The sequence below is a fragment of the Lentinula edodes genome (assembly GCF_021015755.1).
Source record: "Lentinula edodes strain Le(Bin) 0899 ss11 chromosome Unknown C8R40scaffold_35, whole genome shotgun sequence".
In the NCBI taxonomy this organism is placed as follows: domain Eukaryota; kingdom Fungi; phylum Basidiomycota; class Agaricomycetes; order Agaricales; family Omphalotaceae; genus Lentinula; species Lentinula edodes.
In genome coordinates this window covers 69,359-94,939 of record NW_025764341.1, presented here as the reverse complement: position 1 = coordinate 94,939, position 25,581 = coordinate 69,359, and the positions used below count along the sequence as shown (strand labels likewise).

At 46.2% G+C, this 25,581-nt stretch overlaps 12 protein-coding genes across 12 annotated transcripts; 3 read left to right on the top strand and 9 right to left on the bottom strand.

Annotated features, from left to right (window-relative positions):
• Positions 1 to 5: 5 nt before the first annotated feature.
• Positions 6 to 1,646, bottom strand: C8R40DRAFT_1053850 (uncharacterized protein; the record flags this gene model as incomplete). Its single annotated transcript, XM_046224890.1, has 8 exons — positions 6 to 195; positions 254 to 473; positions 523 to 687; positions 740 to 916; positions 967 to 1,139; positions 1,193 to 1,273; positions 1,324 to 1,487; positions 1,539 to 1,646. The coding sequence occupies 8 exons, from the start codon at positions 1,644 to 1,646 to the stop codon at positions 6 to 8; spliced, it is 1,278 nt and encodes a 425-aa protein (XP_046082820.1).
• A 250-nt stretch (positions 1,647 to 1,896) lies between these two features.
• Positions 1,897 to 4,768, bottom strand: C8R40DRAFT_1267232 (uncharacterized protein; the record flags this gene model as incomplete). The annotated part of the gene is made up of 9 exons (XM_046233959.1): positions 1,897 to 2,296; positions 2,365 to 3,401; positions 3,622 to 3,767; positions 3,790 to 3,966; positions 3,987 to 4,131; positions 4,183 to 4,389; positions 4,442 to 4,501; positions 4,556 to 4,611; positions 4,695 to 4,768. 9 exons carry the CDS (start codon positions 4,766 to 4,768, stop codon positions 2,078 to 2,080), a joined length of 2,121 nt encoding a protein of 706 aa, XP_046082819.1. The 3' UTR covers positions 1,897 to 2,077.
• Positions 4,769 to 5,052: 284 nt separating this feature from the next.
• Positions 5,053 to 6,138, bottom strand: C8R40DRAFT_1072179 (uncharacterized protein; the record flags this gene model as incomplete). Its single annotated transcript, XM_046226433.1, has 6 exons — positions 5,053 to 5,243; positions 5,296 to 5,492; positions 5,523 to 5,660; positions 5,733 to 5,805; positions 5,880 to 5,985; positions 6,052 to 6,138. 6 exons carry the CDS (start codon positions 6,136 to 6,138, stop codon positions 5,053 to 5,055), a joined length of 792 nt encoding a protein of 263 aa, XP_046082818.1.
• A 138-nt stretch (positions 6,139 to 6,276) lies between these two features.
• On the top strand, positions 6,277 to 7,733 carry C8R40DRAFT_1053796 (RNA 3'-terminal phosphate cyclase/enolpyruvate transferase; the record flags this gene model as incomplete). Its single annotated transcript, XM_046224887.1, has 8 exons — positions 6,277 to 6,409; positions 6,468 to 6,539; positions 6,588 to 6,763; positions 6,814 to 6,885; positions 6,934 to 7,058; positions 7,109 to 7,234; positions 7,285 to 7,530; positions 7,586 to 7,733. The coding sequence occupies 8 exons, from the start codon at positions 6,277 to 6,279 to the stop codon at positions 7,731 to 7,733; spliced, it is 1,098 nt and encodes a 365-aa protein (XP_046082817.1).
• A 78-nt stretch (positions 7,734 to 7,811) lies between these two features.
• C8R40DRAFT_527776 (putative NAD(P)-binding-domain-containing protein) lies at positions 7,812 to 8,892 on the bottom strand. The gene is made up of 2 exons (XM_046235345.1): positions 8,869 to 8,892; positions 7,812 to 8,774 (listed from the first exon to the last, which is right to left on the bottom strand). Exon 2 carries the CDS (start codon positions 8,742 to 8,744, stop codon positions 7,890 to 7,892), a length of 855 nt encoding a protein of 284 aa, XP_046082816.1. The 5' UTR covers positions 8,745 to 8,774; positions 8,869 to 8,892; the 3' UTR covers positions 7,812 to 7,889.
• On the top strand, positions 8,889 to 10,133 carry C8R40DRAFT_1053718 (uncharacterized protein; the record flags this gene model as incomplete). The annotated part of the gene is made up of 6 exons (XM_046224877.1): positions 8,889 to 8,958; positions 9,018 to 9,046; positions 9,104 to 9,367; positions 9,419 to 9,727; positions 9,784 to 9,911; positions 9,968 to 10,133. 6 exons carry the CDS (start codon positions 8,889 to 8,891, stop codon positions 10,131 to 10,133), a joined length of 966 nt encoding a protein of 321 aa, XP_046082815.1.
• On the bottom strand, positions 9,968 to 11,631 carry C8R40DRAFT_1205971 (uncharacterized protein; the record flags this gene model as incomplete). The annotated part of the gene is made up of 6 exons (XM_046233159.1): positions 9,968 to 10,479; positions 10,539 to 10,866; positions 10,907 to 11,138; positions 11,193 to 11,228; positions 11,284 to 11,306; positions 11,359 to 11,631. 6 exons carry the CDS (start codon positions 11,629 to 11,631, stop codon positions 10,370 to 10,372), a joined length of 1,002 nt encoding a protein of 333 aa, XP_046082814.1. The 3' UTR covers positions 9,968 to 10,369.
• A 227-nt stretch (positions 11,632 to 11,858) lies between these two features.
• On the bottom strand, positions 11,859 to 13,777 carry C8R40DRAFT_1053838 (DUF726-domain-containing protein; the record flags this gene model as incomplete). Its single annotated transcript, XM_046224889.1, has 5 exons — positions 11,859 to 12,442; positions 12,499 to 12,658; positions 12,710 to 13,359; positions 13,425 to 13,466; positions 13,519 to 13,777. 5 exons carry the CDS (start codon positions 13,775 to 13,777, stop codon positions 11,859 to 11,861), a joined length of 1,695 nt encoding a protein of 564 aa, XP_046082813.1.
• Positions 13,778 to 13,912: 135 nt separating this feature from the next.
• On the bottom strand, positions 13,913 to 15,638 carry C8R40DRAFT_1119970 (uncharacterized protein). The gene is made up of 9 exons (XM_046228744.1): positions 15,380 to 15,638; positions 15,228 to 15,306; positions 15,115 to 15,172; positions 14,969 to 15,061; positions 14,846 to 14,908; positions 14,691 to 14,792; positions 14,417 to 14,635; positions 14,274 to 14,363; positions 13,913 to 14,215 (listed from the first exon to the last, which is right to left on the bottom strand). The coding sequence occupies exons 1-9, from the start codon at positions 15,522 to 15,524 to the stop codon at positions 14,168 to 14,170; spliced, it is 897 nt and encodes a 298-aa protein (XP_046082812.1). The 5' UTR covers positions 15,525 to 15,638; the 3' UTR covers positions 13,913 to 14,167.
• C8R40DRAFT_1119967 (uncharacterized protein) lies at positions 15,639 to 17,627 on the bottom strand. The gene is made up of 7 exons (XM_046228743.1): positions 17,365 to 17,627; positions 17,245 to 17,309; positions 17,124 to 17,195; positions 16,966 to 17,072; positions 16,781 to 16,897; positions 16,562 to 16,732; positions 15,639 to 16,502 (listed from the first exon to the last, which is right to left on the bottom strand). The coding sequence occupies exons 1-7, from the start codon at positions 17,516 to 17,518 to the stop codon at positions 16,001 to 16,003; spliced, it is 1,188 nt and encodes a 395-aa protein (XP_046082811.1). The 5' UTR covers positions 17,519 to 17,627; the 3' UTR covers positions 15,639 to 16,000.
• Positions 17,628 to 22,998, top strand: C8R40DRAFT_1119963 (uncharacterized protein). The gene is made up of 15 exons (XM_046228742.1): positions 17,628 to 17,717; positions 17,768 to 18,455; positions 18,521 to 18,622; positions 18,677 to 18,807; positions 18,864 to 19,279; positions 19,329 to 19,410; positions 19,461 to 19,879; positions 19,933 to 19,996; positions 20,049 to 20,435; positions 20,491 to 20,766; positions 20,824 to 21,999; positions 22,056 to 22,125; positions 22,176 to 22,433; positions 22,494 to 22,697; positions 22,750 to 22,998. Exons 2-15 carry the CDS (start codon positions 18,053 to 18,055, stop codon positions 22,785 to 22,787), a joined length of 4,026 nt encoding a protein of 1,341 aa, XP_046082810.1. The 5' UTR covers positions 17,628 to 17,717; positions 17,768 to 18,052; the 3' UTR covers positions 22,788 to 22,998.
• Positions 22,999 to 23,173: 175 nt separating this feature from the next.
• Positions 23,174 to 25,429, bottom strand: C8R40DRAFT_1119959 (kinase-like protein). Its single transcript, XM_046228741.1, has 10 exons — positions 25,238 to 25,429; positions 25,134 to 25,174; positions 25,007 to 25,076; positions 24,804 to 24,952; positions 24,650 to 24,749; positions 24,457 to 24,591; positions 24,235 to 24,405; positions 24,029 to 24,175; positions 23,950 to 23,975; positions 23,174 to 23,900 (listed from the first exon to the last, which is right to left on the bottom strand). The coding sequence occupies exons 1-10, from the start codon at positions 25,338 to 25,340 to the stop codon at positions 23,376 to 23,378; spliced, it is 1,467 nt and encodes a 488-aa protein (XP_046082809.1). The 5' UTR covers positions 25,341 to 25,429; the 3' UTR covers positions 23,174 to 23,375.
• Between the last annotated feature and the right edge of the window lie 152 nt (positions 25,430 to 25,581).

Below are 25,581 nucleotides of genomic sequence, written 5' to 3'. Positions count from 1 at the left end.
ATGGTTCAAATGAATGAAATATTGAGAGAAAGACTAAAGGGTAAAGTGCCAGCAGTTACAGTGACTTCGCCACCATCTGGGATAAGTTCTGACACTTTCTTCAGCAGATTTGGACGGGTAGCCTCTGCTAGCTGCGGTGGTGCTCGTAGATATAATTGTTTGGTAGGTGCCGATAGCGAAGGATTCTTGATTTGACTACGCAGAACAAAACACAATCAGACCTTGTTCAAACAATAAGCTACATGGGACTTACATGTCTTGTCTCTCAGTCAATAATTCTATGAGTTCTTCAAGTATCATTTCACGGTTTATGGATAGAGATAAAGACTCTCCTCCACAAACAGGACAGTTACTCTTCTTTTCGTGCTCGAATGTATAAGAGTATATGCCCTCTACACCAATCAACATAAAGTAGTTGTTTAGATAGGCAGCAGAACTCGTTGCGATTTTGAAGGCTTCGTTACAACAGGATGCTGTTGCAAGCTATGAGCTCTAGTTAGAGGAAAAGCAACAGAAGCGTACCAGCAATGATAGCATTCGTTGAAGCAATAGCGGGAATGATGTTTTTTACGACACCCTGGGTCAGTGACCAAGTAACACCCTCGATCTTAAATTCCTTTGCTCGCGCTGATGCAACAGCATATAGCCAGCTAATGTCGTCGGGATTGTCGGTGTCCATCTTCTTGTCTGTGTACGATCAGTTATTAGGCAGAACCGCTACTACGTAGCAACGTATTACCTCCATGCACTCGGGGCCATTCCAGGACTGAAGCCCATTCAATGCAATGTTCAGGTAGTCGTGGCGTGTTAGCAATTGTGCAGATGGGGAAAGCGGTCAGTTTGTTCAGCATGTCAAGAGAGCATTCATAACAGGACGTGATAGTTGGAAGAATGACACGGGCTTGGCCCTTAAATCCTGCAAGCTTGAATCGGCTTCTTTGAAAAAGATTATCCCAAAAGGCATACCTTCAGTCCCGCCATCAATAAGGGGCTTTAGGCTTTCAGGATTTTCGGGATCGACGAGATTGACTAGAGTAGCATTGATCCAGCGTCGAGCCTCAACAGAGTCCAGACCACAGATAACTAGGTTGAATTGGAGATAATAGTCGTCATCTTTGTCCTGAATTTTGCCAAAATATCTGGGGCAGACCGCTCATTATTCTCCGTCGCAAAAGGCGCGATAAATACTCACGGTGTAACCAAAACTCCTGGTACGCGATTCATGATGAACTCTGCCGCCACTATAGCCTTGGATTTGCCAACGTCTTTAGGTCTACCCGTTCAGATGAGCGCGTCTAGATGGCAAGGCCGCTCAGTATTTACCTGAATAGGAATTGACGATTTAAGTTACTGATGTCGATGGTGTCCATATCGATGACATGAATGTCCTTGAACCCAGTCAAAGCCAGATTGGCGAGGATTTCGCAGCCAAGTCCACCGGCCCCAATAACGAGAATCTTAGCTTGATTTCTCAAGAAGTCTTTGACCTAGATGTGCAGAGGTCAACATCGTCTAGTGAGCGGAGGCAAGACGCGTACACCATCACCGGCCATGAAACCTTCATCTGTACGAGGGCCCGGGGCATCGAGTATCTGATCTATGTGGTCGTAGCGTCCTTCCCAGTCATTTTCTTGAACATCGACCATCTTGCGCGAAGTAACAGGACAGATAGCAGGAAGAAGGTGAAGAAGTAGGAGGAACAGTCAGCGTAATTGAACCGGCGGAGTGTGGGCCAAATATTCAGTTCCCACGGAATCGCCGAAATTGCCGTTCACGCCAACATACTATTCGCGCTGCATTCGTTACATAGAGAGAACGGAATAGGCAAACTGAAATGCTACATTCGTTTTGAACAAGGATCTATTCGAAGTGAGAAATATATAGGAATATCTCAGTGCTCAAAAACCGTTATTGTTTTTTCGTTAACTACGAAAATTGCTGGAAATATATGAACAGGCCAGGCATAATTTACAACATTGAGAACAGAGTCCCATTAAAACATCGAATACGAAACGGTACTTTCGTTGGTTGATACATGTCGGCGCAATGCAAGAAACCTAGGGGCCGTTTCCCTACTTCATTTGTCCGCTACTTCATGCTCGTCTGTTTCGTCGTCTGTTTCATCAACCTGAGCATGAACCCCATCAATTATACATTCGTTCTCAATCCCCGCAGTTAGGAAGCTCTCTTTCATATTCACAAAACCGAAACTGAACCCGGCAGTCCAAACCGGTTTCATGGCATACACCTCCTTTATTGTGTGTTGGCGCGGATGGTCAGCAAAGAAATCAGTGACCTGCAGCAATGACCTGTACTGATCAACATCCAAATTGCTGTAGACAGATATTCCATAAGCAAAGATACAGTAGCGGGGGTGTTCCCGAGGGGCCGATCGAGAACTCCGTCGGATGAGGGAGACTCCTGCCTTGATCTCCGCAAGACTGATGTTCCACGTCCATGCTTCATCTGTTCACCGTTCTCCCTCGTCTTCTCCTTCTCCTGAGTATTGTGTGGTTTAGAGTATGAAGCTGCAAGGTTCATGGCAAGTGATATGTAAGGAATTGTCAAACTAATGGACAAGCGCTTAGCAGTGCTTTTCGTCCCGAATGGTCGGAAGAAGGGAATGACTCGCTCGTCGATAGGATGAGTAATGACTTTTCCTGAAAGTGGGATCCGCTTCAAAGAGACTAGAATGGCAGTGACCTTCTTGGAGTCCAATGGATTGTTCGCCTTTGAATACACAGCGGGAATCATGATGTCAAAATCTTTGTTGTGTGCAGACCCCATTACAACAGCACAACGAAGATACATCACAAAAGCCGCTTCCGCGGTCATGACGCTAGAGTTTTCTGCACGAACAAAATGGTTGAAGCGAACTGTATAATCCTTGAATGCTTGTTCGAAGGGTTGTCCCTCCAGATGATTATCCGGTCGACTTTCAACAAATACGCTATGGAATTTGAAAAGGTGTTTCAGAAACTTCAGCAACGGCACGGCTTTGCAATAGTGAAAAGACCCGCTTTGACTAGTAGCAAAGGTCGAAAACATTTCCTCTACAGCAGCTGCATAAGCACGCAACAAGATGATCGTAGCCGCTTGCTCTCCTCTATGCCCAGGATCGGGAGCCAAAGGTGAGTTAGACGTGGACAAGATCTCTGCGAGAGCATCACATCTGTACTTGTGGTCAATTCGACAGACAACGCTCAAGGCAGTCGAGGACAAAATGGGTTCCGAGGGATAACCAGATCGGATTATTTGGCGGTTTTCGGAAATGGTGAAAACAGTCCTCATGTGATGTTGAATCATCTCGAGGTGGTGCGATTTGGCTTGGGTCTGGCGAGGATGAACGAATACGCCCAGAAGCGAGTCTAAAAGCGCTAGCTGTCGTGTAGAGCTCATTTCTGAAACAGGTCGAATCAGGTTCAGCTAGTTCATCAACCTGTGAATTTGTGGAAAGAAATAGCGCAAAGGCCAGAGAATTAAGGCGAGAGAGAGCAGAACGCAGATTAATGAAGGGAGATGGGCGTCCCTTTGATATGGTCAGAGTATGAGCCTCGTCGATGTAGAAGAAGATCAGAAAAGGATTCATTGAGGGTTTAGGCAACAAATCCAATGCAAAACGGGGTGGTATTATTTCTGCAAGTTCCATATAGGGATTCTCGAGGCCGGCATCATTAAGTTCGACGGGCTTCAAACAGAAGTTAGAGATGGCCACAGATAGTAGGTTAAGCGCCTGCAGGAGCTTTGTGCCGTGCTCTGCTCTTAAACTTCAGAATCGCCATGTTATACATCAGGTCTCTGACCTTGCCCTGCTGCGCTTCATAAATCGAGTCAACGAGAGCACCGGTACCCTCAATGAGAGGGTACTGGGGTGGGATGTCCTTGAGCAAGTACTCCCGCCATTTGGTTGCAAAGTCTGAATGGGTAAGGGACGGCCGAATTCCAGCCACCAGGATCGTCCAACATCTTCAAGTGGGACATCATACACGTCTTTGATCATTTGTTTGACAAATTTTATGACCGTTTCGCCGAGATGCATAACAAAAGCAAAAGCGTTTGTCCGAGAGACGAGAAGTCCTGAGTTGGCTAAGAATTCATGCAATTCTAGATCGGGCGGAGGATAAGCTCCAACTGTCGGGGAGTAAGTATCGAGCGCCTTGTAGATGAACGCAGCGTACGCACATGAAGTATCAATTGGGTTTCGAACATTCATTGGGATTGTGAACACTTGTTTAGCAATCTCGTCGACCGTCCTCGATTTTCCATACCCAGAAGACTGTACAATCGCAGCTACATTTCCATAATCTCCTGGGGACCGAGAAGAATCCATATTTTGGAGGAGCAACTTATCGTAGTCGCCGAGATAGCCCTGCTTCCATGCCCAAGTGACTGGTGCGATATGACAAGGAGGCACTACTGTAGGAAAGACAAAAAATCATACCCTGATCATAGTCAGTTGATGGCGTGTATCCCGGCCGAGCTACTTCTATATCGAGATAACCTTTGATTACAATGTAAGTGCGACGTAGAAGCAGTGAGAAGTTGCAATACTGACTGATATCGGTATCGAACAGAGCCAACAAGTCACTGATCTTGGTCGCCGTCCAGGATCTATCGAGGACTTCAAAGTCTGCCACTCAGAGTAGGTAATCTGCCGGTCTGCTTTTCTCGTGTTTGAAAGTTCCTAGCTTGACGGTCGAGCTGCCTTGGTAAGACGATCATCCTCTAAAGGGGAGGCTGGGCGTTTCGGTGCAATGGAGGTAGACATTACAAAGTTTACAACCGGTCCACAGTATGGAGGTCTGAAGGAGCGTTGCGAGGCCGTCCAATTATCCGAGACAAGGCAGCCGTCTTCTCAGAGGATAAGTGGGGATGAGAGCGGGCGCTTATACCGCTCTGTTTATACAGCGATCTTGGGGTCCTTTTACCAATAACCACAAGATGTTCTTTGTTTAACCTTTCGTGTATGAGTAACTGTATCAAAATCAATGCATATATATGGTACTTTTTTTCGAGAAGATACTCAGAGTGTTTGCTTAATGTGAGCCCTGGTTAGAGGAAAAGCGACAGAAGCGTACTAGCAATGATAGCATTCGTTGAAGCAATAGCGGGAATGATGTTTTTTACGACACCCTGGGTCAGTGACCAAGTAACACCCTCGATCTTAAATTCCTTTGCTTGCACCGATGCAACAGCATATAGCCAGCTAATGTCGTCGGGATTGTCGGTGTCCATCTTCTTGTCTGTGTACGATCAGTTATTAGGCAGAACCGCTACTACGTAGCAATGTATTACCTCCATGCACTCGAGGCCATTGCAGGACTAAAGCCCATTCAATGCAATGTTCAGGTAGTCGTGGCATATTAGCGATTGTGCAGATGGGGAAAGCGGTCGGGTTGTTCAGCATGTCAAGAGAGCATTCATAACAGGACGTGATAGTTGGAAGAATGACACGGGCTTGGCCCTTATATCCTGCAAGCTTGGATCGGCTTCTTTGAACAAGACTATCCCAAAAGGCATACCTTCCATCAATAAGGGGCTTTAAACTTTCAGGATTTTCGGGATCGACGAGATTGACTAGAGTAGCATTGATCCAGCGTCGAGCCTCAAGAGAGTCCAGATAGGTAGGTTCAATTGGTGATAATAGCCTCATTCTCGTCCTGAATTTTTCCAAAATATCTGGGGCAGTCTGCTCATTCTTCTCTCCCGCAAAAGGCGCGGTGAAGACTTACGGTGCGACCAAAACTCCTGGTACGCGATTCATGATGAACTCTGCCGCCACTATAGCCTTAGATTTGCCAACGTCTTTAGGTCTACCCGTTCAAATGAGAGCGTCTAGATGGCAGGGCCGCTAAGTATTCGGCTGAATAGGAACTGACGATTTGAGTTATCGATGCCGATGGTGTCCAAATCGATGACTTGAACCCAGTCAAAAGTCAAAGCCAGATGAGCGAGGATTTCGCAGCCAATGACGAAGATTTTCGCCTGATTTCCCAGGAAGTCTTTGACCAAAGGTCAATATTGTCCAGTGAGCAGAGGTAAGACGCGTACATCATCACCGGCCATGAAATCTTCATCTGTACGAGGCCCCGAGGGCATCCAGTATCTGATCTCCTTGCCAGTCATTTTCTTGGACATCAGCCATCTTGCGCGAAATAATTCTAACAAGTAGAAGGTGAAGAAAGTAAGAGCGTGATTCAACCGGCGTCAATTCGATCTCGTGCTGTACATAAAGGTTTAAACGCCCAAATTGAAATAATTTCTCTTCATTCCGCCATGGCTGCTGGGTCTGTAATACAATACAGTGGCCACAAGTACTTCCGGCATCGTCTAGCTCTATCAATACTTAGTGGAAAGTCTGTCAGAATCGACAAAATCCGTTCAGAGGATAAGGATCCTGGTCTTCGAGGTCCCTGCACTTTCTTTTGAATTCCAAGCTTTTAATTTATCCAATATCTCTTGTCTAGATTTCGAGGTCAGTCTGTTAAGACTTCTGGAAAAGGTTACGAATGGGACGGTCATCGAAATATCTGCCACAGGTGCGTATTCATCGAAGTATAGTTTCTAGATCTCATGAATGAATGCAGGTACTGCAATCCTACTAAAACCTGGAATCATTGCAGGCGGGTCTTTAATCCATGACTGTCCTCTTTCAAGATCAGTAGGATACTTTCTTGAGCCGATCATCATGCTGGCTCCGTTCGCAAAACGGCCTGTACAGTTGACATTGCGTGGAATAACAACTGACGACAACGACTTTTCGGTAGGCAACGCCAAACTTTTTGTAGCACCTATCTGATGCTTACATTCTAGGCAGACTTGATGAGAACAGTGACGCTGCCTCATCTGCAGCTTTTCGGTATCTCTGACGGATTGGAACTTCGGGTACGTGCATTTCGTTTGTGCCTAGTATAATGCTTTATACGTTCGCAGATTAAGAAGCGGGGAGCACCTCCTGGAGGTGGAGGCGAAGTCCAACTTCTTTGTCCTATTGTAAAACAAGTCAAGACCTTGAACTTTGTGGAACCAGGAAAGATTAAACGAATAAGAGGAATAGCGTAAGTAGAAGATCGCTTTACATGTCACCATTTTGAGCTTCATTTTGCAGCCATGCCGTTCGTGTAAATCCTCAGTTCTCAAATCGTATGATTGAGGCTGCGAGATCCATACTGAATCGATATATTCCGGACATATATATATACTCGGACGTGTACAAGGGAGAGGAAAGTGGAAAGTTAGAGTTTTTCAGACGTCTCCTCTTCTCAAATTAACTAAATTTCAAAGATCCCCTGGCTATGCCCTCAGTCTTTTGGCCGAATCTACCACCTCTGCTTTGTTCTGCTCTGAGGCAACATCAAAACCTGGCGTTGCCCCGGAAGACATTGCGTTACAAGCAACTCGTGCTTTACTATCGGAAATCAGCAAAGGGGGATGTATTGACCAGAAACACCAGTCATTAGTGTTACTTTTGATGGTATTGGGTAGTGAAGATGTTGGGCGTTGTCGAATGTCCCAACCAACCCCTCGAACGTTCGTCTACCGCTGCTTATTCATTTACTGCCCCTAACCGCATCTGTTTCTGCAGTATACAGTTTCTCAGAGATGTTCGGGACTTCTTTGGCACATCTTTTCAGATTGTCTCCATAGAAGACCCAACAAATCCCAATTCTGCAGATCTTCTTTATTCCTGTTATGGCACTGGGCATGTCAACGCAAACAGAGATCTTGCTTGAGCATCCCTTGCCAATGAAAAGTATCTTATACATGATTGCCTGTGTGATAATTGTACAGTTATGACCTTATATGTATACATACTGCGATACCAGTGCATTGAAATGCTTCGTATGAACCAGAAAGAGAGCCATTTGAGATAAGTTACGGACTAAAAGCTATCGTCGACGAGCCAATATCACAGCAGCCATGAGGGCCGCACCAGCAACAAAGTGGGCGATAGGAATCAAAAGGTTGGATCCAAAGCGGTGCCCTTTCGATGAGTCCTCGACACCTAAAGGCCTTGGCTTCGAGCAGACCTCTGTAAAGGTCGGAACACGATCCTTCTCCCAGCCTTCATCAAGTAACTTCTGAATCATCGCGGAGTCAAGAAGCGTAAAGTCTATCAAGGGCCATTCGTTGCAGATTTTCGACATCCACTTCATCCGTTTTCGACCAAGAGGACCACCTATCTCAGGTACACGCTCCTTCAGTTCTGCACGAAGCTGGCCAATTTTTGAAAGAGCGAGGCCTTCGTATCCCTCGAGACTGGCTTGTACTTTCTCCTTCATCAGGGCGGAGATACGAGGGCCGTTTCCGTTTGAAGAAATCATGATCTGCAAAGGCCCATCGCGGATATGAGCACCAAAATAGAAGTCGCAGAGTTCTGGGATATCGGCAGCGTTAACAGGGATCTTGGCTTGTCGACAGAGGTCAACGATTTCTCTACTAGTAGCAGGACTGTCTATAGCTGTCAGAACTATATCCATCTTATGCAGTTCGGCGGGTCCAGTGAAGCGCCGGTCGTAATAAGCGATGCGGTTTGGGTATTTTGCAATGTAGTCCTTGGTAGTAGGATGAAGGCCTTTTTCAGGACACAAGAGAGTGATATGAGCGTCTGCTCCGAGAAGGTGTCCGATACGTGAAGCGCCTACTTCTCCCCCACCAACGAGGAGAGCTCGTTTACCCTTGAGTTGCCAAGCTATCATGAGAGACCCTCCACCTGGCGCAAGTTTGTCAATTTCGGTTTGCATGACTTGAAACTTGAAGTTGAAAGTCTAAGGCTGAACGGAGAACATTAGTAATGCTATCCTCAATTAGGTAAGACGCGCTCTTTGCTCCTCTACTACATCGTTTTCCTGATCCTCGTTCTCTCACCTCTTGTTTGCTTGTCCACAATGCCTCCAAAACTAGACATCAATAAGGCTGGGTGGGAGCAGAGTGAATTTCCCATTTTATGCGAAACATGTACGCCCAAACATCTTTATCCGCTGAATAAAATACTGATTTGCTCAATAATCGTTTAGGTTTGGGTGATAATCCTTTCATTAGAATGGTAAAAATCACTTTGAACACACCCGGGCTAAGCAGACTACTCACATGTTTATATCAGTCCAAACAGGAATTCGGTCGTTCTTGTGGTACGTGTGCCCGTCCGTTTACCGTTTTCCGCTGGAATCCAGGTTCGGGCATGCGTTTCAAAACCACTGTAATTTGTCAGACTTGCGCAAAGATCAAGAATGTCTGTCAAACATGTCTCCTTGACCTGGAATATGGCCTACCGACGCAAGTTCGGGATACTGCGCTGGGTTTTGTGAACGAAGCTCCGACAAGCGATATTAATAGAGAATATTATGCTCAGAATATGGAGGGGAAGGTGTGTGTCCGTGCGTAATATTCCAGAGATCCGCCGCTTATCCTTCTTCAGCTCGAAGGCAACAAATCTGGATTGGATACCGGAAAAGCTCAGTCGGCGGGCAAAGAAATGCTTAAACAACTGGCTCGGACAGACCCATATTATAAACGCAATCGCCCAAAAATATGCTCATTCTTTGTAAAAGGCGAATGCGCTCGTGGCTCAGAGTGTCCTTATCGACATGAGAAACCTGTCGACAATGAACTTTCTCATCAGAATATACAAGACCGCTACCATGGTCGTAATGATCCTGTAGCCAGGAAAATCATGGGAGCACATGCTGAGAGTCAAGGGCTCAAACCTCCAGAAGATCCATCCATTGTACGTATGAAAACATTTTCAATGACCGCCGTTCAACTGATAGTCCGCCTGCCTAGACCTCCTTGTTCCTAACCTCGCTCTCTCCTGATTCTACCGAACTTTCCATCCGCACTCAAGTGTTAAAGTCATTACCAACAGTGCAACCTGCAGAGCTTAAATCAGTGGTGCATGTTGCCAAGTCGCGGTATGCTCAAGGTCTTCTGATTCCAACTTATACACTTAATATGTTGCTACCTTTAGATGCGCCTTTATTAATTTCAAGGAGAGAAATACTTGCGAATGTGCTGCGGGAGCCTGGGCCAACGGGCTCGAGATTGATGGAGAGCGGGTGGCTGTCAAATGGGGACGGTCCAAGGCTTCAAAACCCCCAGCTGTTGTCACTTCGTCACTTGCAGTTGTATCGTAAGGACTTCATTGTACGTACGTATGTTTTTTGTATGTTTTATGTTAACTTTGTTATGTATCATTATCGTTCGTCAATTAATTTGGTCCAGTGTAATGAACACTACATAGCTGATGTCTAGAAATTTATTGTACAGCTGTTGTACAGTAAGCTACACAATACACTGACATGGTCCAATTTCCAACCACTTTCGCATGAATCATACATAAAACATAAAGTTAAGCCAATGGTGCGAACACTCAATTGACACAAAGGCCGCCCGCGATAAAAGAAAGCGACCAGGAGAGCCAACTAGTGAGTTGGCTTCCAGTTGCCAACGCGCGTCCCAAATTAATAACAACCGGCCCAGCTGAAGAAATAGGATAGTCAGGTACATACGGGTGGGAGATGCACCGTGACGGAACGTACGACAAAGTCCAGATGCTCCCCAGCCGATACCAAACAAAACAGATCCTAGCAAGAGTTTCGTATCGACATTCCCAGACTTGGGTATAGCCCATGGACCTCCCAAAACCGGTTTTTCTGGTCCACGGAAAAAGTGATACAGAGCTGCACCTATTGGTATGGCTCCGATGGCAAGAAATGCCAGTGAAGGGTCGAAAGCTGGGTGAAAAGGTAAAAGTAGGAAAGCTGTCACTTTCTTCGGGTCAGTAAGGTTGGACAATCGCAATGCCAGAGCAAAATCGACAGCAGTAGACAGGAGAGCTACAAGACGGACGACAGATAAAGACTCATGCTGTCCCGAATTTGAAGAGGTGTCTGGGTTGTGTGATGACATTGACGCCTGTGCATATATGAGCACAAAGATCTGCCGCGTGTAAGCGAAGACGAACATAAGCATACAGTAAAGCAGAAGCTATTAGAGGGACAGTTTGAGCGATAAGCAAGGTTTTGTCTGCAGTATTCATGTTGTAGTCGGGCGGATTAGCGGGTATAATTGTTGGACTATGTTGCAATTTGGTTGTAGCTACCGCGGTACAGAAGAAAGTCGCAGTAGCAGCAATAGACCTGTGCTTAGAGCTAGTCGGAATATGATGTTTAGAGCAGAGAGAATTTGCGCACCGTTTTGAAAAACGCGACAGTCCTGCAAGCATATGTCTAATCACCAGCATGAGAGAAGGGTTCGAGATATCAAGACGCGTTTATCGCGCACCCAGACGTGCATCCATTCGATAACTATCGAGTTGTATGATGAGAGAGCTTATCAAAATCCATTCGTCAGAAATACCTTCGTTCCCAGTCCAACTAAGAATCCAGAGAGTAATAAACTCGGCAAAGGCGAAAAACTTGTTTCTGGTCCTCGTCCTTCAATCGTGCCAATAATTATTCCTCCAATGATTAATCCGGCAGTTGCTATTAGCCCCTCCTTGTTTCCGCGCACTGCACGGTGTACGAAGCCGGATATCCCGAATACACTTCCGTTCAAGACTAATAGCGAGTGTACCGGAAGAGCAAGGCCAAAACCACCAAGAAAAGATGCGAGTGGAGTGGGAGTGGACATGACTAGGGGGGTTGAAATATTTCCAGAAGAAATTTGTTGTCCAGGTTAAGTATTTGTTTTAAATCATTCTGTGAATGTATGCAGAAGTGACGGGAAAACTGACAGTGAAATGTGACTGGTGACTGGTGACGTGTCCGATTAACTCCGAGGCCGCGGCGTTACAAACACTGTATCGATATCTGCGTAGTTCACTCTGCTTAAGACGAATCACAAAATATACAGATAGTCTACATTGCCTTTACTGAAACTTCTTGCGCTTCTTCTTCAGTCATTCCCTCAGTCATTTTTACATCCTCAAGCGTCACTGTTGCCACGTTCAACTGAGAATCTACTTCTTCATCTTTGATTCCAAGGGCCCCAACTCTTTTTAAGCATTCGCCAATCTGTCCTCTCCACTTAGTATGCCCATCGATGTCTTCGAAATGAACGTTTTCAATTCCCTGGACATCAACAGGGTGCAAACCAGCCACTTGCCAACTTACATCCGTCGCCCTGGAAAGGACTGCCAAAACATAATCCTGACTAGCATAGCCGTTGACAAACCGACCAGCGACTACCCGACGTATGCTGGCCCAGACCGCGGGGTCGGTCGATGCAGGAGTACCGAATAGATATACGTCTTGTATAAGGTGTGACGTATCGGAAGGAGGCCAAGACGCAACGTGCTTGAGCGCCTCGAGGATTACCAACGAACCAAAAGAGTATCCAACGAGCGTGACGGGCCGATTCCCAAATACCCGCTTCAACAATAGATCACCTAGCACGGCCCCTGCCTTGTAAGCTAGAGCCTTGGTGTTCATCCAAGGATTATCTGTAAAAAAATATCATTATTACACATGTGTCATTTTGAAGTGAGTAATATCGCACCAATAATTTCTCCAATCTTCAGCAAAGCTATGGGCCCGAGAGAGGCCATCAGCGTTGCGAACACTGTGTGTCTGATAATTTCTGCCCTGAGATACTTCATGGCATTGGTCCTGACCAATGTATATAACGCATCTGATAACTCCTCCAATGCGTTGACTTCCTAAACAGACAATGGGAATCAAGCAAAAAAGACGAAAATAACATCACGGACCCATCGTAAAGCAAGAGTGTCATCTCCCTCGAACACGGTCCATGGTGCGGTTACATCTGATTCTGAAGATAGCCAACCACTTATGCATAAGCGCACTCCTAACGTTTCGTCTCCATTCGTATTTAAAGATACCGGAAGGATAGCCAAGTCTCGTATTTCCCGTGTATGTCTCTCGACCATGTTCGCTGTGGATTTCGCACCGTAGACGCCGAATAAAGCTCCACAAATAGCAGAAGATCCTGCGAGACCGCTTGCTAACAGGCCAGCTGCGGTTCCGCCCACACCGAGCCACCCGAGGATGGTCGTGATGCTTGCTCCAATTAAAGGAGCTGCGAGCCCTCCCGTTACTCCGACTAGTACACCGCCTGCGATAGCGCCTAGACTTATGCCCACCATGCGCAATGTTTTACTTTTGGAAGCATGATCTTTGGTGCTTGCTTCAGCTTTCTGCTGCGCTTCCTGAAGCGCTTGGTCAGGGTGTTTCAAGGTGGCGACGATTAACTCCTCGTCAGGAGCTGCATCTTCAAGAATATCGTTGAATAAGAACGACCGTGTTCTTGCTGAATATTGCTTTGTCGCTGTTATGCTCAGAAAGAGGACTGCATTCAGTACAGCTGCCAGCCGCTGTGGTGAGATCTGAGGTAAATCCCCTGAGATGCCAGACAATCAATTATATGTCACGCAATTGTTGTTATAGGTTGATAAGAGAACAGACCTATAGACGTATCTGCGAATTCATCCAGCTTAGGACATTCATCTTACCGACCGCTCAGTATACGAGAAATGAGACTTCGGATTGCAAAGCATACCTCCGTCTGGCTGTCCACAGACCATATACGCCTTGTCAACCAATTCCTGCGCCCATTCATTCAGTGTTTGGCTAAAATCGTCCTTTATCTTCTGCTTATTCTCTTCAGGTAGTGCGGATAATTGATATTCTGCCAACGCATGGAGTTCTGCTGCATTTCTATACGCAGCAAGTCGTCTATAAAGGTACTGGAAGAGTGTGTTCTGATCAGAGTCTGTTAAATCTGTTGGCGGGGCAATTTTCTCGAGGGTGACGGACATCTTCTGGGCTTCGCGTCCAAGTTGAGTTGAGAGTTCAATACACGATCAGTTACAAATGTGTTGGCCGGACAGCATCTTGTGTGTGGTTGAGGAATGACATTCATTGCTAAGGCGCCAAGGTCAAGCGCTGATCATAGAGTCAATACCTCAACCACATTCAATGTTCAAAAATCTTGCGAAAGAGCTCATTGCTATTCTTACGACTAGGCAAAGAAACTTTCCTTTTCCAGTGTGTATGCTGATATACGAGAAGATAAAATTAAATGTACATCAGATACGTCGTATACTAGCTAGCTACAATGTCCGGGCGCGATGAGCGTGCTAAATGAATGAAAAAAGGTGCGGACAAGTCCATGGATCCGATGAGTTTACGGATAGAATTAACTTTCATTAAAGTGATCCGAGGATACTGCTCAGCCCAAGGGATTTAATAAAGTCCTGAAAAGAAGACAACTAGAGCTCAGCGATAGATGAGCAATAAATGATATCCACATACTTCGAGTTCAGATTCATCGAAGGGGCAAGCAATACTGAATGAGTTCGTGATAGTTGGTGATACGGAGATGAATATGATCTTAAGATCAACCTAAAAAATCAAAAATGAACAGTCGCATCCAAAGAACAGAGCAGTGAACAGACCTTGATACTGTAATCAATGGTTAAATCCGACTGTGAACCTCCTAATATACCACATTTGGACGCCATATCAAGTAAAATGGCATAATTTGGATCGGTGGAAAATTGATAGTCAATCTCAAAGGGAAATGTGAAAGAGGTATTCGAGTGAGAGTGGAAGGTGATGTCACTTGTACTGCCATTGCCAATTGCAGTGTCGTTTCCGTCCAATGGATAAGTGAGCTATAAGCAAGGGGTTTCAAGAGAAAGTAATGGGAAGCGATTGAGTCGTACTGACGTCCAGAGTCACTTTCTTGAGATCGACGGAGAAGTAATTTGGGTTGTTGACACTGATGTTAACTTCTAGAGGAACAGTGATACCGCTTGTTTCCAGTTGAATCTGGGAAATCTTCAAAACACCGTTTGAGCCGAGGTAGCCAGAACAATACACACCCCATTCGTCCCAGCTGACGTCAAGCCTGCGGTTCCAATGATAATGCTTGGAGGTCGAATCCACTGTACGGAAAGGAGAGTTGGGTTAAAGTGAAGTAAAATCATTTCATGCGAAAGGCGTACCAATGCGAGGGCCAGGACGATGCTGACGATCATGAAGACAGCAATCATCAGCGTGCAACAGAAGAATCTACCGATACAGGAGCCCCGTCCACCCTTTATTGAAAATTGAGTCCTAATGCAAGAAAGCAGGTAGGGGGCTAGCGCACCTTCGTCCATAAATTATCATTCCTGAATTCTCGTCGATACTGGCGAATATTTTGAGCCCTTCGTTGGCACCCACTGGTTAGAAAGTCATAGCCAACAGATTTACAATTCTCACTTTTCTCCTCTCGGTGATCCAAATTCTCCTCTGTCAAATCCACTACTTAATTCATCTGCGTCTCTGGTCTTGTTAAACCCTAATACAAAACCAGAGTGAAAAAGTGATTAATCTACCATGAATGGATCGACATAACGGATTTGATCATGTACCAGTAGCTGGGTAGGAAGTATCTTGGTATCCTGGCCCATAATTATCGTATGTTGCTGCGTGAGGCTCCTCGTAAGACGCATGTGGCTGAGAATTGGAGTAGGGGTTATATTCTTGGTGACCAGCGTATTGATCGTTGTAAGCCATGAATGAACGGATAGTAGATGTTTACAACGGGCGTATGTTGGGTGATTGTACTGGTTGAAACAGGAGGAGAATCAGTACAATTGAAGGGCGGAAAGAAAGGGACTGAAGGCTATGTTGTTTATGACACTCACATTGCGCCCACGCCCATTTTTGGCTTTGCAATCCGCAGCATTTGTTCATAGTTATACTTGTATTAGTTGCCGTACATTCATAGTCTTTGTACTATTGGTGCATTAATCCCCACCAAGGATACAGAAGTAGAAGTGTTGGTCGATAGTCGATAGATAACGGTCTACGACGTGCCAGTGAAGCAGTACTTTCACACATCTACAACACTTGCGCTTCGTGGGCTTCGGGGCCTTCCGAGAATAATAATATTAATGTGAAACATGAACATGCAATGATATTGTACTAGAAGCAGAAAGCAAAAAAGTCCCCGAAAAACAAATCTGTAATCGAGGCAGACCACTATTTCGTCACTGTCCGGGAACGAAAGGCATTCTCTGCCCACTACTACAAGAGAACTTAGGCTGAGCCCTGCTCAGAGAAGCATTCAATGGAAGGGAAGAGGTAGCGGGACGGAAATTACTACGAGTTGCTGATACCGGAGGAACAAAACGTCTTGAAGTGGCTGAGTTACCAGCTGGCGTACTGGGCGGAGGAAATCGTTCGCTCAATGGTAAAAAGCGCGCAGTACTTTGGTGCTGATCCGCGAGATGTAAAGAAGTCGGCTGAACGTGCCCTGAGGCATCTCGAAAATATTGAGGTGGTCCCATATTCGAATTTGAAGTTTGAGAAGGTTTAAGATTGGGGTTCGCGTTCAGTTTTACATGAGACCGCGGAGGTATCTGTGATTGTGAGGCGCTAAAGGTTTGATTATCTTGAAGCATCCGACGAAGTTGCTTGGGAGCCGCTTGTGTATGAGACAATGGTGCAGGACGTATCTGAGAATCTTGAGCAGGTGCGTATGCAAATTGCCTATTGAACGGTTGAATCTGGGTTGAATACTTATATAGAATGCATGACCTATAACGTACTGAGTAAATCGATTCGTTCCTGGACGTTGAGAATGCTGAGAAGCCACGTTCTCATTTGAAGAAATTGCTTGATTGGATGAGAGTTGAGGAGGTTGCTGGCCAGGAGGCAGGGTCATTCTGTGAGGTCCGACCGGAGTCGCAATTGATCGAGGACTGGAAGACGAGGGCGGACTTGAAATATCGTCGACATACGGGGAACACGGAGATTAAGGAACTTACTGTGAGACGTCAATCATCGGCCGTTTTCCATTAGCATTGAGAAACGCCGCTGGTTCGTGTTCTGGTAGACTGTGATCATCCGTACCGGTGACCTGCATCGTGAGCATCTCGTTGGTTCTACATAGGAGAAAGAGCGGAGGTTAGGAGATGATTCATGGGTCCCGTCAAAGGCCGCGTGTTCATACTGCTTTAGTTGGGCATTCTCTTGCTTAAGTTTCTCGATGTAGGCTCTTTGTTGCTGATACCGGACTTTCAGATTTCGTATTTGGGAGGCCATAGATTCTTGCTGGAACTGTAACAGCCTTGAGAACAAAAAAGGTAGATAAGGAACCGTTAAACACACCTTGATCGCATACGCGGCTGAATCCAAGATATATGGGACCGAACGAAACCATTCCGACATCGGAGGCTCCATCTGCGTGAAATAATGAGAATACATGCTCAATGATATCAACTATACGCACGTCGAGTTGAAGTGGGATGAGTTGAATCCCTGGAGATCTACATTGTGCGCAAGTTTGATCGGAGTCTGCAGAGTACCAGATAATTATCTTGTATGAGTTTTCGATATTCAGATAGCGTACTGAGATGATTGTTGCAGATAACATGCCCGCATTCCGTCAACCAGAAGGGTACTGTGGAGCCATTGGCGCCAGAGTTGAACGGTAACTGGCACTTCGCGCAACAAACGAACTCCCAGAAGTTAAAGTTCGAGGCGCTGATTGGCTCTGCAGACATCGGACCTGGATAATTTGTCCAGAACAGCAATGTATAGGGTATACTGGGGAGGGGAAGACTCGGAAGAGAAGAATTCAAAGATTTAGCGCGCAAGGTCGGACCGTGGTTCTTCTCAGTTCAACTCATTCACCTTCAGACCAAGCAATTTGGCGATCTCTCTCTTCATGGTCAATATATTACATTGCTCTTACTCATTGCTGTGAGTGCAATCGATCTTTGATAGGCCCAGCAACTTGAATACCGGTGCAGACGAAGTGATCAGAATCAATCAAGGTGTTGAATGGCGATACCTGTTGCTATTGCTCCTTGTCTTTCCTCTCTGCATCTGAGCTCGGGGGACTTTTGAAGATTTTCCGTGGATATGCACACTCTACCATTGGTGATAACAGCCAACGCCTCACAGTACTAGATCAATCAATTTGTTCTTCCCGTGAGAATTGACTTCAACTTGAGCGCGCGCATATCTTTGCGAATATATAAAAGTTTGAAGAAGATGACAGTTGTTCAAGAGAGACCCATTAATTCCTCGTCACCATGCGTCGTACCATGGAGGAACGTCGGGCGGAACTCATGCGCGAATACCTCCCCACTGTGCCGACGTCGGCTGATGTCCGAACCGAACCATCAACAGAATCTGGAGCATCTTGTTCCTCGTGCGATTCTACCATCAATATGGAGAGCAAAGTGGTACAACCATTGACGAAAAGCCCAGATCAGATCCTTTCTTGTAAAGGCTGGACCTTGTCCTCCCTCTTGAACGATAACAAGAATTTCCATGCAGCTCCCAGAATATCGGTATCAAAGGTCACAGAGAAACTACTCGCCTCCTCTGATGCGGACGGTATACCTTTCGTGATCGAAGGTTTGCAACATTTACCAGGTTGGCGCAAGGAGTTATTGAGTGTAGATTGGCTGAAAGACGACTCCTTGTTGAAAGGTGAGTTTCTCCAAAATCTTTTTGAACGCCACACTGACTTTTTGCCTTTTTTTGAACAAATGAAGAAGTTCCAGTTCGAAACATTCATAACAATGTGGACACGACACTACCACTATCAGAATTTCTCGAGAGGACACGAAAATCTTCACCATTTGTTCAACCCGGAGGTATTTACTCGTGTCAGCCTTGATGAAACAGAAATTCAAGCATAAGCTTTGCAGAAAGTGAAAGATTATACGGGAAAGATCTTGAGACTCCCAAACCGTGGATCGAATGGTTGCACAGAGGAAAAGTTGTTCCATCAGAACTTCTTCCGACTACCGACAATCTATTGGTCTACTTGCCTGAATCTGTATGTTTCAAAAAATGACTGGGTAATCCGAAACTCACGATGCTCTTCGCCTCCAGGCCCAAGTTGACACTCTAATGAGCTACATCGGCATAGGCGATACGTTCACTCCTAGCCACAAAGACCTCTGCGCCTCTCATGGTCACAATCTCATGTGTTACACCGAAAACGGAGGTTCTTCCTTTTGGTTTATGACCAGACGAGAAGACGCTCGGAAAGTAACAAACTACTTTCATCATAAGCTCGGGCATGATATCGATCACGAAAGCTGTGTTACTTCTGTCCAAGATTTCGCAAACGCGCCGTTTCCAGTCTATATCATCGAACAGAAATTAGGCGATCTTGTCATAGTTCCGCGGATGAGCTGCCACCAAGTCGTTAACCACGGTGGCTTGACCGTAAAGATGTCATGGTCGAGGATGTCGCTGAAAAGCATATCGCAGGCAGTCTATTACGAGCTCCCTTTGTATCGACGGTGAGCCGTCGTATCGTCGTCTCGATTCCTTTGACTTAATTTTCTCTAGCGTTTGCCGTCCAGAAACATATCGTGTCCGATTAACATTGTATCATACCATTCGTACTCTTTATCGGAATTTCTCCGAACAAGTATGGCATTATGTCTACTAGTCTTCTCCTTACTGAACAGTATGCCATAGATGAATCAGCGCACCAGTGCATCCGGAAATGAAGTTGATATTGGAAAACAGTCTCGCCGGCTTGCATACGCTCTTCGAATCTTTGACGACGTTTTGCAAAACGAATGTGTAGAGGATTATGCGTCGTTGCCTTGCTCTTCGTCCTCGGAAAACTTATCATGCGATTTCTGTGGTGCCGACATATTTCAAAGTTTCCTCGAGTGCCAGGACTGTTTTTCCTTGGGTGATCTTGTAAGGGATCCTTGCACGATCTGTCCAGGATGTTATGCAGAAGGCAGATCATGCCGTTGTCAATCAATGCGGCCAAAACAACTGCAGCCTTTAGATAATATCCTCCAGGAACGAAACAAAGTCATCGAGGGGCTCCAGAAGTTTTGGAAGACCAGTTCCAACGAAGGTGTACAATTTGCGACGAAAGCGTAAGTATATTTCTATGATAATGCAACGATCGTTCTCAATCGTTTCCTTCCAGTGCCCTTCTCAGTGGAGGAGCATTCAAAGCAGCTTGTCTTCTGGCACGAGTTCGGCAACAAGAGGTAAGTTTCTTACGTTCGCCTATGCTGCATCTGATTCACTACGCTCTTCAAGGCAAAAATGTTACTTTGCAGCAAGGGTACACCTCATCGACTTCCACACAGCGATGTACTTTCTTGCAAACAGTGTCATCACGCTTCATGCTTCTTTCATCTCCTCGAAAAATGCAGGTTGCATTCCATCTTCATCCTACTGGACAGAGACAAGGACGTACAAAAAAGTCATCGAAGTCACCACACTCGACACAAACAGGGCCCAAAGGAATACGACACCCATTTGCCAAAATACATGTTCGATGAACGCTCGGCGAACAGACCCGGGAATTTCGAAATTCAGATGGTCAATTTGGCCTTGAGTTTTCCCAAGTGTCGCCCAATCAACTTCTCTTTAACACATGCAGGGTGGTATGACTCCATCATCATCGCACCTGTCGTGATACGGGTGGGTTATATAGTGTATAAAAACACGACCCAGCTTCTAATACCATATCTCCTAGTCTGTCACTCCCCCAAGATCCATGGCGTCAGTCAGTCCTCCTCCTCCCCCATATGTCGCAGAGACACCCAATAATTCAACCCACGACACACTCACAAATCTTGGACCCCAAGCAAATTCACCTCCCACCACCGATCTGTCCAGTCCTGTCATTGACATTACAACATCATCTAGTCATCGTCGTCGTCCAAGGAAATCTCAGCCATCGTCGTCTAAGAAGCAAAGGCTGATATTGGACTATGTTCTAATTCCAACCTCCAGTCTGCATCATGTCAAGGTTTGACTTTTTTCTCTATCGATTAATTGATTATCAGTTGACTTTCTCTATACTTAGAAGGAAACGAGAAAAGCGCCGGTTGTTCAGAAGGAGATCGAAGTACTTGAAATAACGGAATCGGAATCGGAATCTGATGAACAAACGTCACAAATGCAACGAAATATTGTGCCACAGCTGCCGGATCGCAGACGAATCCGCGGCGCTGTTTCACCATCCTCAAATGACCCTTCTTCCACTCCTGCGAAACCATCGCGAAAGCCGCGCGGTAATCCAATACCCGCGAGGCAAATACGCCCCGTAGAGTCATCCAACTTCACCAACGAACTAGCTTCAGTGATTAACGCGTCTGGGAATTCAATATCCGGCGCTATTTCATCCACCTCGGCTAGGCGAGTGCAGTCGTCCTCTTCTACGCACCAGGACAGGAGTAAAAGAAATGAAGTACAAAAGCAGTCGAATATCAGCGTATCAACTGGGAAAAGGCGACTGATACAATCCGATATTGAAAGTGACAGTAGCGCAGATCTTCCTATTGTCGCTAAACCACATATACCGCCTGCCTCATCGAAGACCATGTTGGATAGAGCCGGCCTCAAATTTCGTAGGTCTATTGTGCCATTGGGGAAAAAGAGGGGAGAGCAGCCACACGCTACCGCGCCTCCTGGCCCAAGCTTTTCCTCCTCCATGGCAATTCAGAATAATCGGCACCGGGATCGTGCCGTTCGTAAAGATTCCATTAGTCTACTCGATACCTTTTCTCAGATGTCTTCTCCTGCCCCTGAAGAGACTTTCGTAAAACCTTCCAACACTGACAAACCATTATTGCCCGTTGCTCGCAAGAGAAGAGAACGAAGTCCGGACAATGTTAGGGTGCCAGCCGCCGAGTCTTCTCGGATGGGCGCGAAGGCCCCCAGGCGTGCGGGAACTAGTAGGAGAAGGAGCGGAAGTGAGTCTCCGGAAAGGGATGACCGTAGAGAATCTCAATCTACTCATAACAAGGGAGGCTTAGCCTTAGATGAAATATCCCTCTTGAGGCTAGAAAACACGGAATTACGGTTTCGATTAGCGAATCTTGAGCACGCTGTCCATCAGCCTACTCCTGTTCAACAAGCGCAAATCCAAGACCCTAATGCTTTTTACCTGCACGCCACCTTCATTCAGCGCACCGTGCAACATGCAGTTGCCGATACACTTCAAACGGTCATCAATAGTATGCCACCATCCGCCGCAATCGTAAGTACATCGGTCTCTCGTTCGATTGAAGCCTTCACCATGAATGGACTCGGCAGGTCAACACACCTCCCTCTGTAGCGAGGTCCTCGCATTTACCTCAACAAGGAAACTTTTGGCATGACAATGGTTAGTATTTTTGCTATAAATCCTATTTGTCTGCCTAAGTTGTAGTTTAGCACAGGGTCCAAGCAATTATCCGCGTAATCAGTATAATAGGAACCCCAATTATAGCAGAACAAATCATAACTACAATCGTGGTCCAGGGCGGTATCACGAACGAGGTCGACGATGGACCAATGTACCCAATTCTGCTTCGTCGCAACACATTTCTTCAAGTTCTCGTACCGAATCATCTAAGGGAATTGAGCGTAATCCTGCGGCCAGACCAGACGCAGAAGAAGAGAGGAGTCATGCCGAGGATCCACCTGACAGACGTGCGTCTTTGAAAGCAGTTGATCAAGTTTGACTCCCTAGCTAATGTAGGCATCATCCAGGTTTGGTTGGCATTCGCACAGTCAGAGCCTCCAACACCCAAGACATTGTCCGCACTTCTCCCAACCTGCAAACATCAGACAATACACAATTTTGGGAAGACAATTACGAGAAGGTAGATGACGATCCTGTCCCGCCAGTACTGAAAGGGGGACCAGCAGATTCAAGCCAGTCGAATTCAATCCGTCGCTCTGATGAGCTTCACAGTGAGTGCGCTTTTTTCCCTTGCAGGTCTGCCCGCCTTACATTCACTTTTAGAAGATCTCACTCACAATCCGTGGGAGACTCCCAGTTAAGAGGGAACGCGATTTAATTTTTTCTTCGCAGAGATCTTCTTCTGCACTTGGAAGGGATGAAATTCTTCATGTAGTAACCACCTCCTGTACTTTTTCTGATCATATCGTTCAACATACCGTTGTCATTTGTGTCCTTCGTTTGGTAACCTTTATCTTCACCAGAGCCGTTTCTAGTGCAAGATATATTCTCGAAGGCAGGAGTGACCAAAGAGACAGGCCGTTGCAGCCTCTTGCAGCTTTGAAAGTAGAAAGATTCGGGACCTCAGTGCAATTAACTGTGCTTCCCTCCGCGAGTCCGCTTCCCATCTTACAATAGACCACTTGACAAGGAACATGATCACCTATACCTGTCACCTACTCACTTACCATGCACATTACTGCGTTAATTCCTAAAGCGACATTTTGATATTACCAAGCTTTAAAGTTCTATTCTGATGATACATGCCAGTGATCGAAAAGAATAACCAATTTACCAGAAAGTGAAATTATGAGTAGATAATGGGTATAGCAGAAGAAATGAGTGCTGGATATGCAATGAAACGTAGAGTGCATGAAGAGTAATCATAAGGGGTCATAGGGTTCACAGATTCAGCCGCATCGACATGTGAGGATCCTCAACAGCGTCATTCTTGGCGGTGAGTCCTCCAATTCCTGACCGTCATGTTCGCCCCTAGACACACCCACATCTCCACCTCTTGCGCGAACATTACTGAGAGCTGGTGGGGCCGCGCTACTCGATACCATTGGCGATGCTCGACCATATTGCTGTTGCTGAACATAGGTATCATCCGCGGTATAATCGTAGCCGCCAGATACACTCGCATAAGGATGCTGAGGGCTCCCACGCTGCTGTGAACCAACCGGGACATTGATTTGTGCAGCAGTCGAATGAGGGGTCAATTGTCCAGGGGTGTTGACGCCGCCAGGCGAAAGGGTATTGAGATTGTTCGGAGCCTTGCGTTGTTTTGAACCGTGTCGCACGAGGGCAGGAGATGGTGGAACAACGTTACCTACCTGAGAGGCCCGTCGTCGATCATCTCTATGTTCCCTGCGCCGATCCGGAGACGCAGTGATACCAGCGGATTGCATTTGCGCCACCATCTGAGTATGTCCCTGAAGATTTCTTAGTTTTGGGCATTCAGAGTTTTCGCATGATCCTCACCGCAGATGCTTCCCAACCTTTTCCACCTGGATAGTGCGATGTTATAAGAAGCAATCACACGAGGCACGAAAGTACTTACCATTCAATAAATTCCAGTCGAATACCCCATCATCAACGTCACCATTGTTCTTGATGACCTTCGAAAATAGTTCTCGGAGAAAATCGTAATCAGGTGTCTCCTCAAATCCAAGTTTTCGGACATAGTTAAGGTAGATACCAAATTCCTCTGCAGGATTTGACATTATTAGCTTGGTGACCCCTAAGCCCTGAAAGAAAAAATATCACCTGGGAAGCCATCGCAAAGCTCTTTGATGGGAGTTGTCTGCTTTTTCTCGCCGATCTTCTCATATTTTTGCTTATTGGTTGCGGCCTTGAGGCCCTGCCATGGCAAAGAACCACGGAGGAAATACATGAATACATGCCCCAACGCTTCGAGATCGTCTCGCCGTGATTGTTCTGTTCGCGAGGGTAAAACGAATGACTTTGATTAGGGTTCACTCCACACACCTCGTCCCAAATGAGTGTTGATGCTCATGTACCGAGCCGTCCCACTCAAACTCTTTCGCTCACGATACGGAATATGCTGTTTAGTCTTCGGATCACGATACTGTTTTGCCATACCAAAATCAACAACATGAATAACTGCCAGGTGAGAAATTAGGCGAAATAATGCACGTTCGCAGAATGGAGCAGTGCAAACCGTTCGATCCTTTGGTGCCGGGGCGACCAATAAGAAAGTTGTCTGGCTTGATGTCACGATAGATGAGGTTCTTCTCGTGTATTGTCTGAACTCTGGATATCTGCACCACCAAGTCAGACCCATATCGAATACTGCGCAGGTGTACTAGACACACCATTTGCCGGGCAGCCATGCACACAGTCTTGATTGAGAATTTCCGACCACACATATCGAATAAGTCCTCAAGACTTGGACCAAGAAGATCTATCACTAGGATGTTATGAAGTCCTTCTTGTCCAAAATGGTAAATCTGAGGGATTCCAGCTACAGCAACCAAGTTAGTTGGTAGATATGCAAGGCGGGAAGCAAAGCACGCACTGCAGCCAGCCAGTATCCTATAAGACCGACACTCATCCCGTAGCTGAGGAGCTTCAGCCTTTCTGGGTTCCTAATATACGGTTAGAACTGAACGTTGATGGAATATTGCTGAGTGTCTGGGACGCACAAACTTGATGGCAACAGTCTGGGAGTTGAGCAGATTTGTGCCTATAAACAGATTGGGAGTGGTCATAAATAATTCTTGAAGTCGAAAATGCAAGGTGGCTTTGCCTTCGAAGATTACCCCGAAGGAACCCTCTCCGATTTTCTTTCCAACGCGGTAATGGACTCCTACGACGTTCGCGGTAGAGGAGGAATGTGAATGAGAGGTCATGGTCGGCAACAGATGAGGGAAGGTCGTCCGCGAAGGAGGGAGGAAAGAGAGGAGACAGTGCCAGAGGTCTTAGAGAGTTCAGAATTCGCGAACTCGGCAGGCCGATTCCGATTCCGTAAAGGTAGCTATTTGTCCCTGCTTGGTTCCGTGATGGAATCCAGCGCTTAGAACAAAAGGCTAAGCTACGGTGCAGTTCACTTAAACAGGAAATGGCGACCTAGCTATATAGGTCTTTAACATC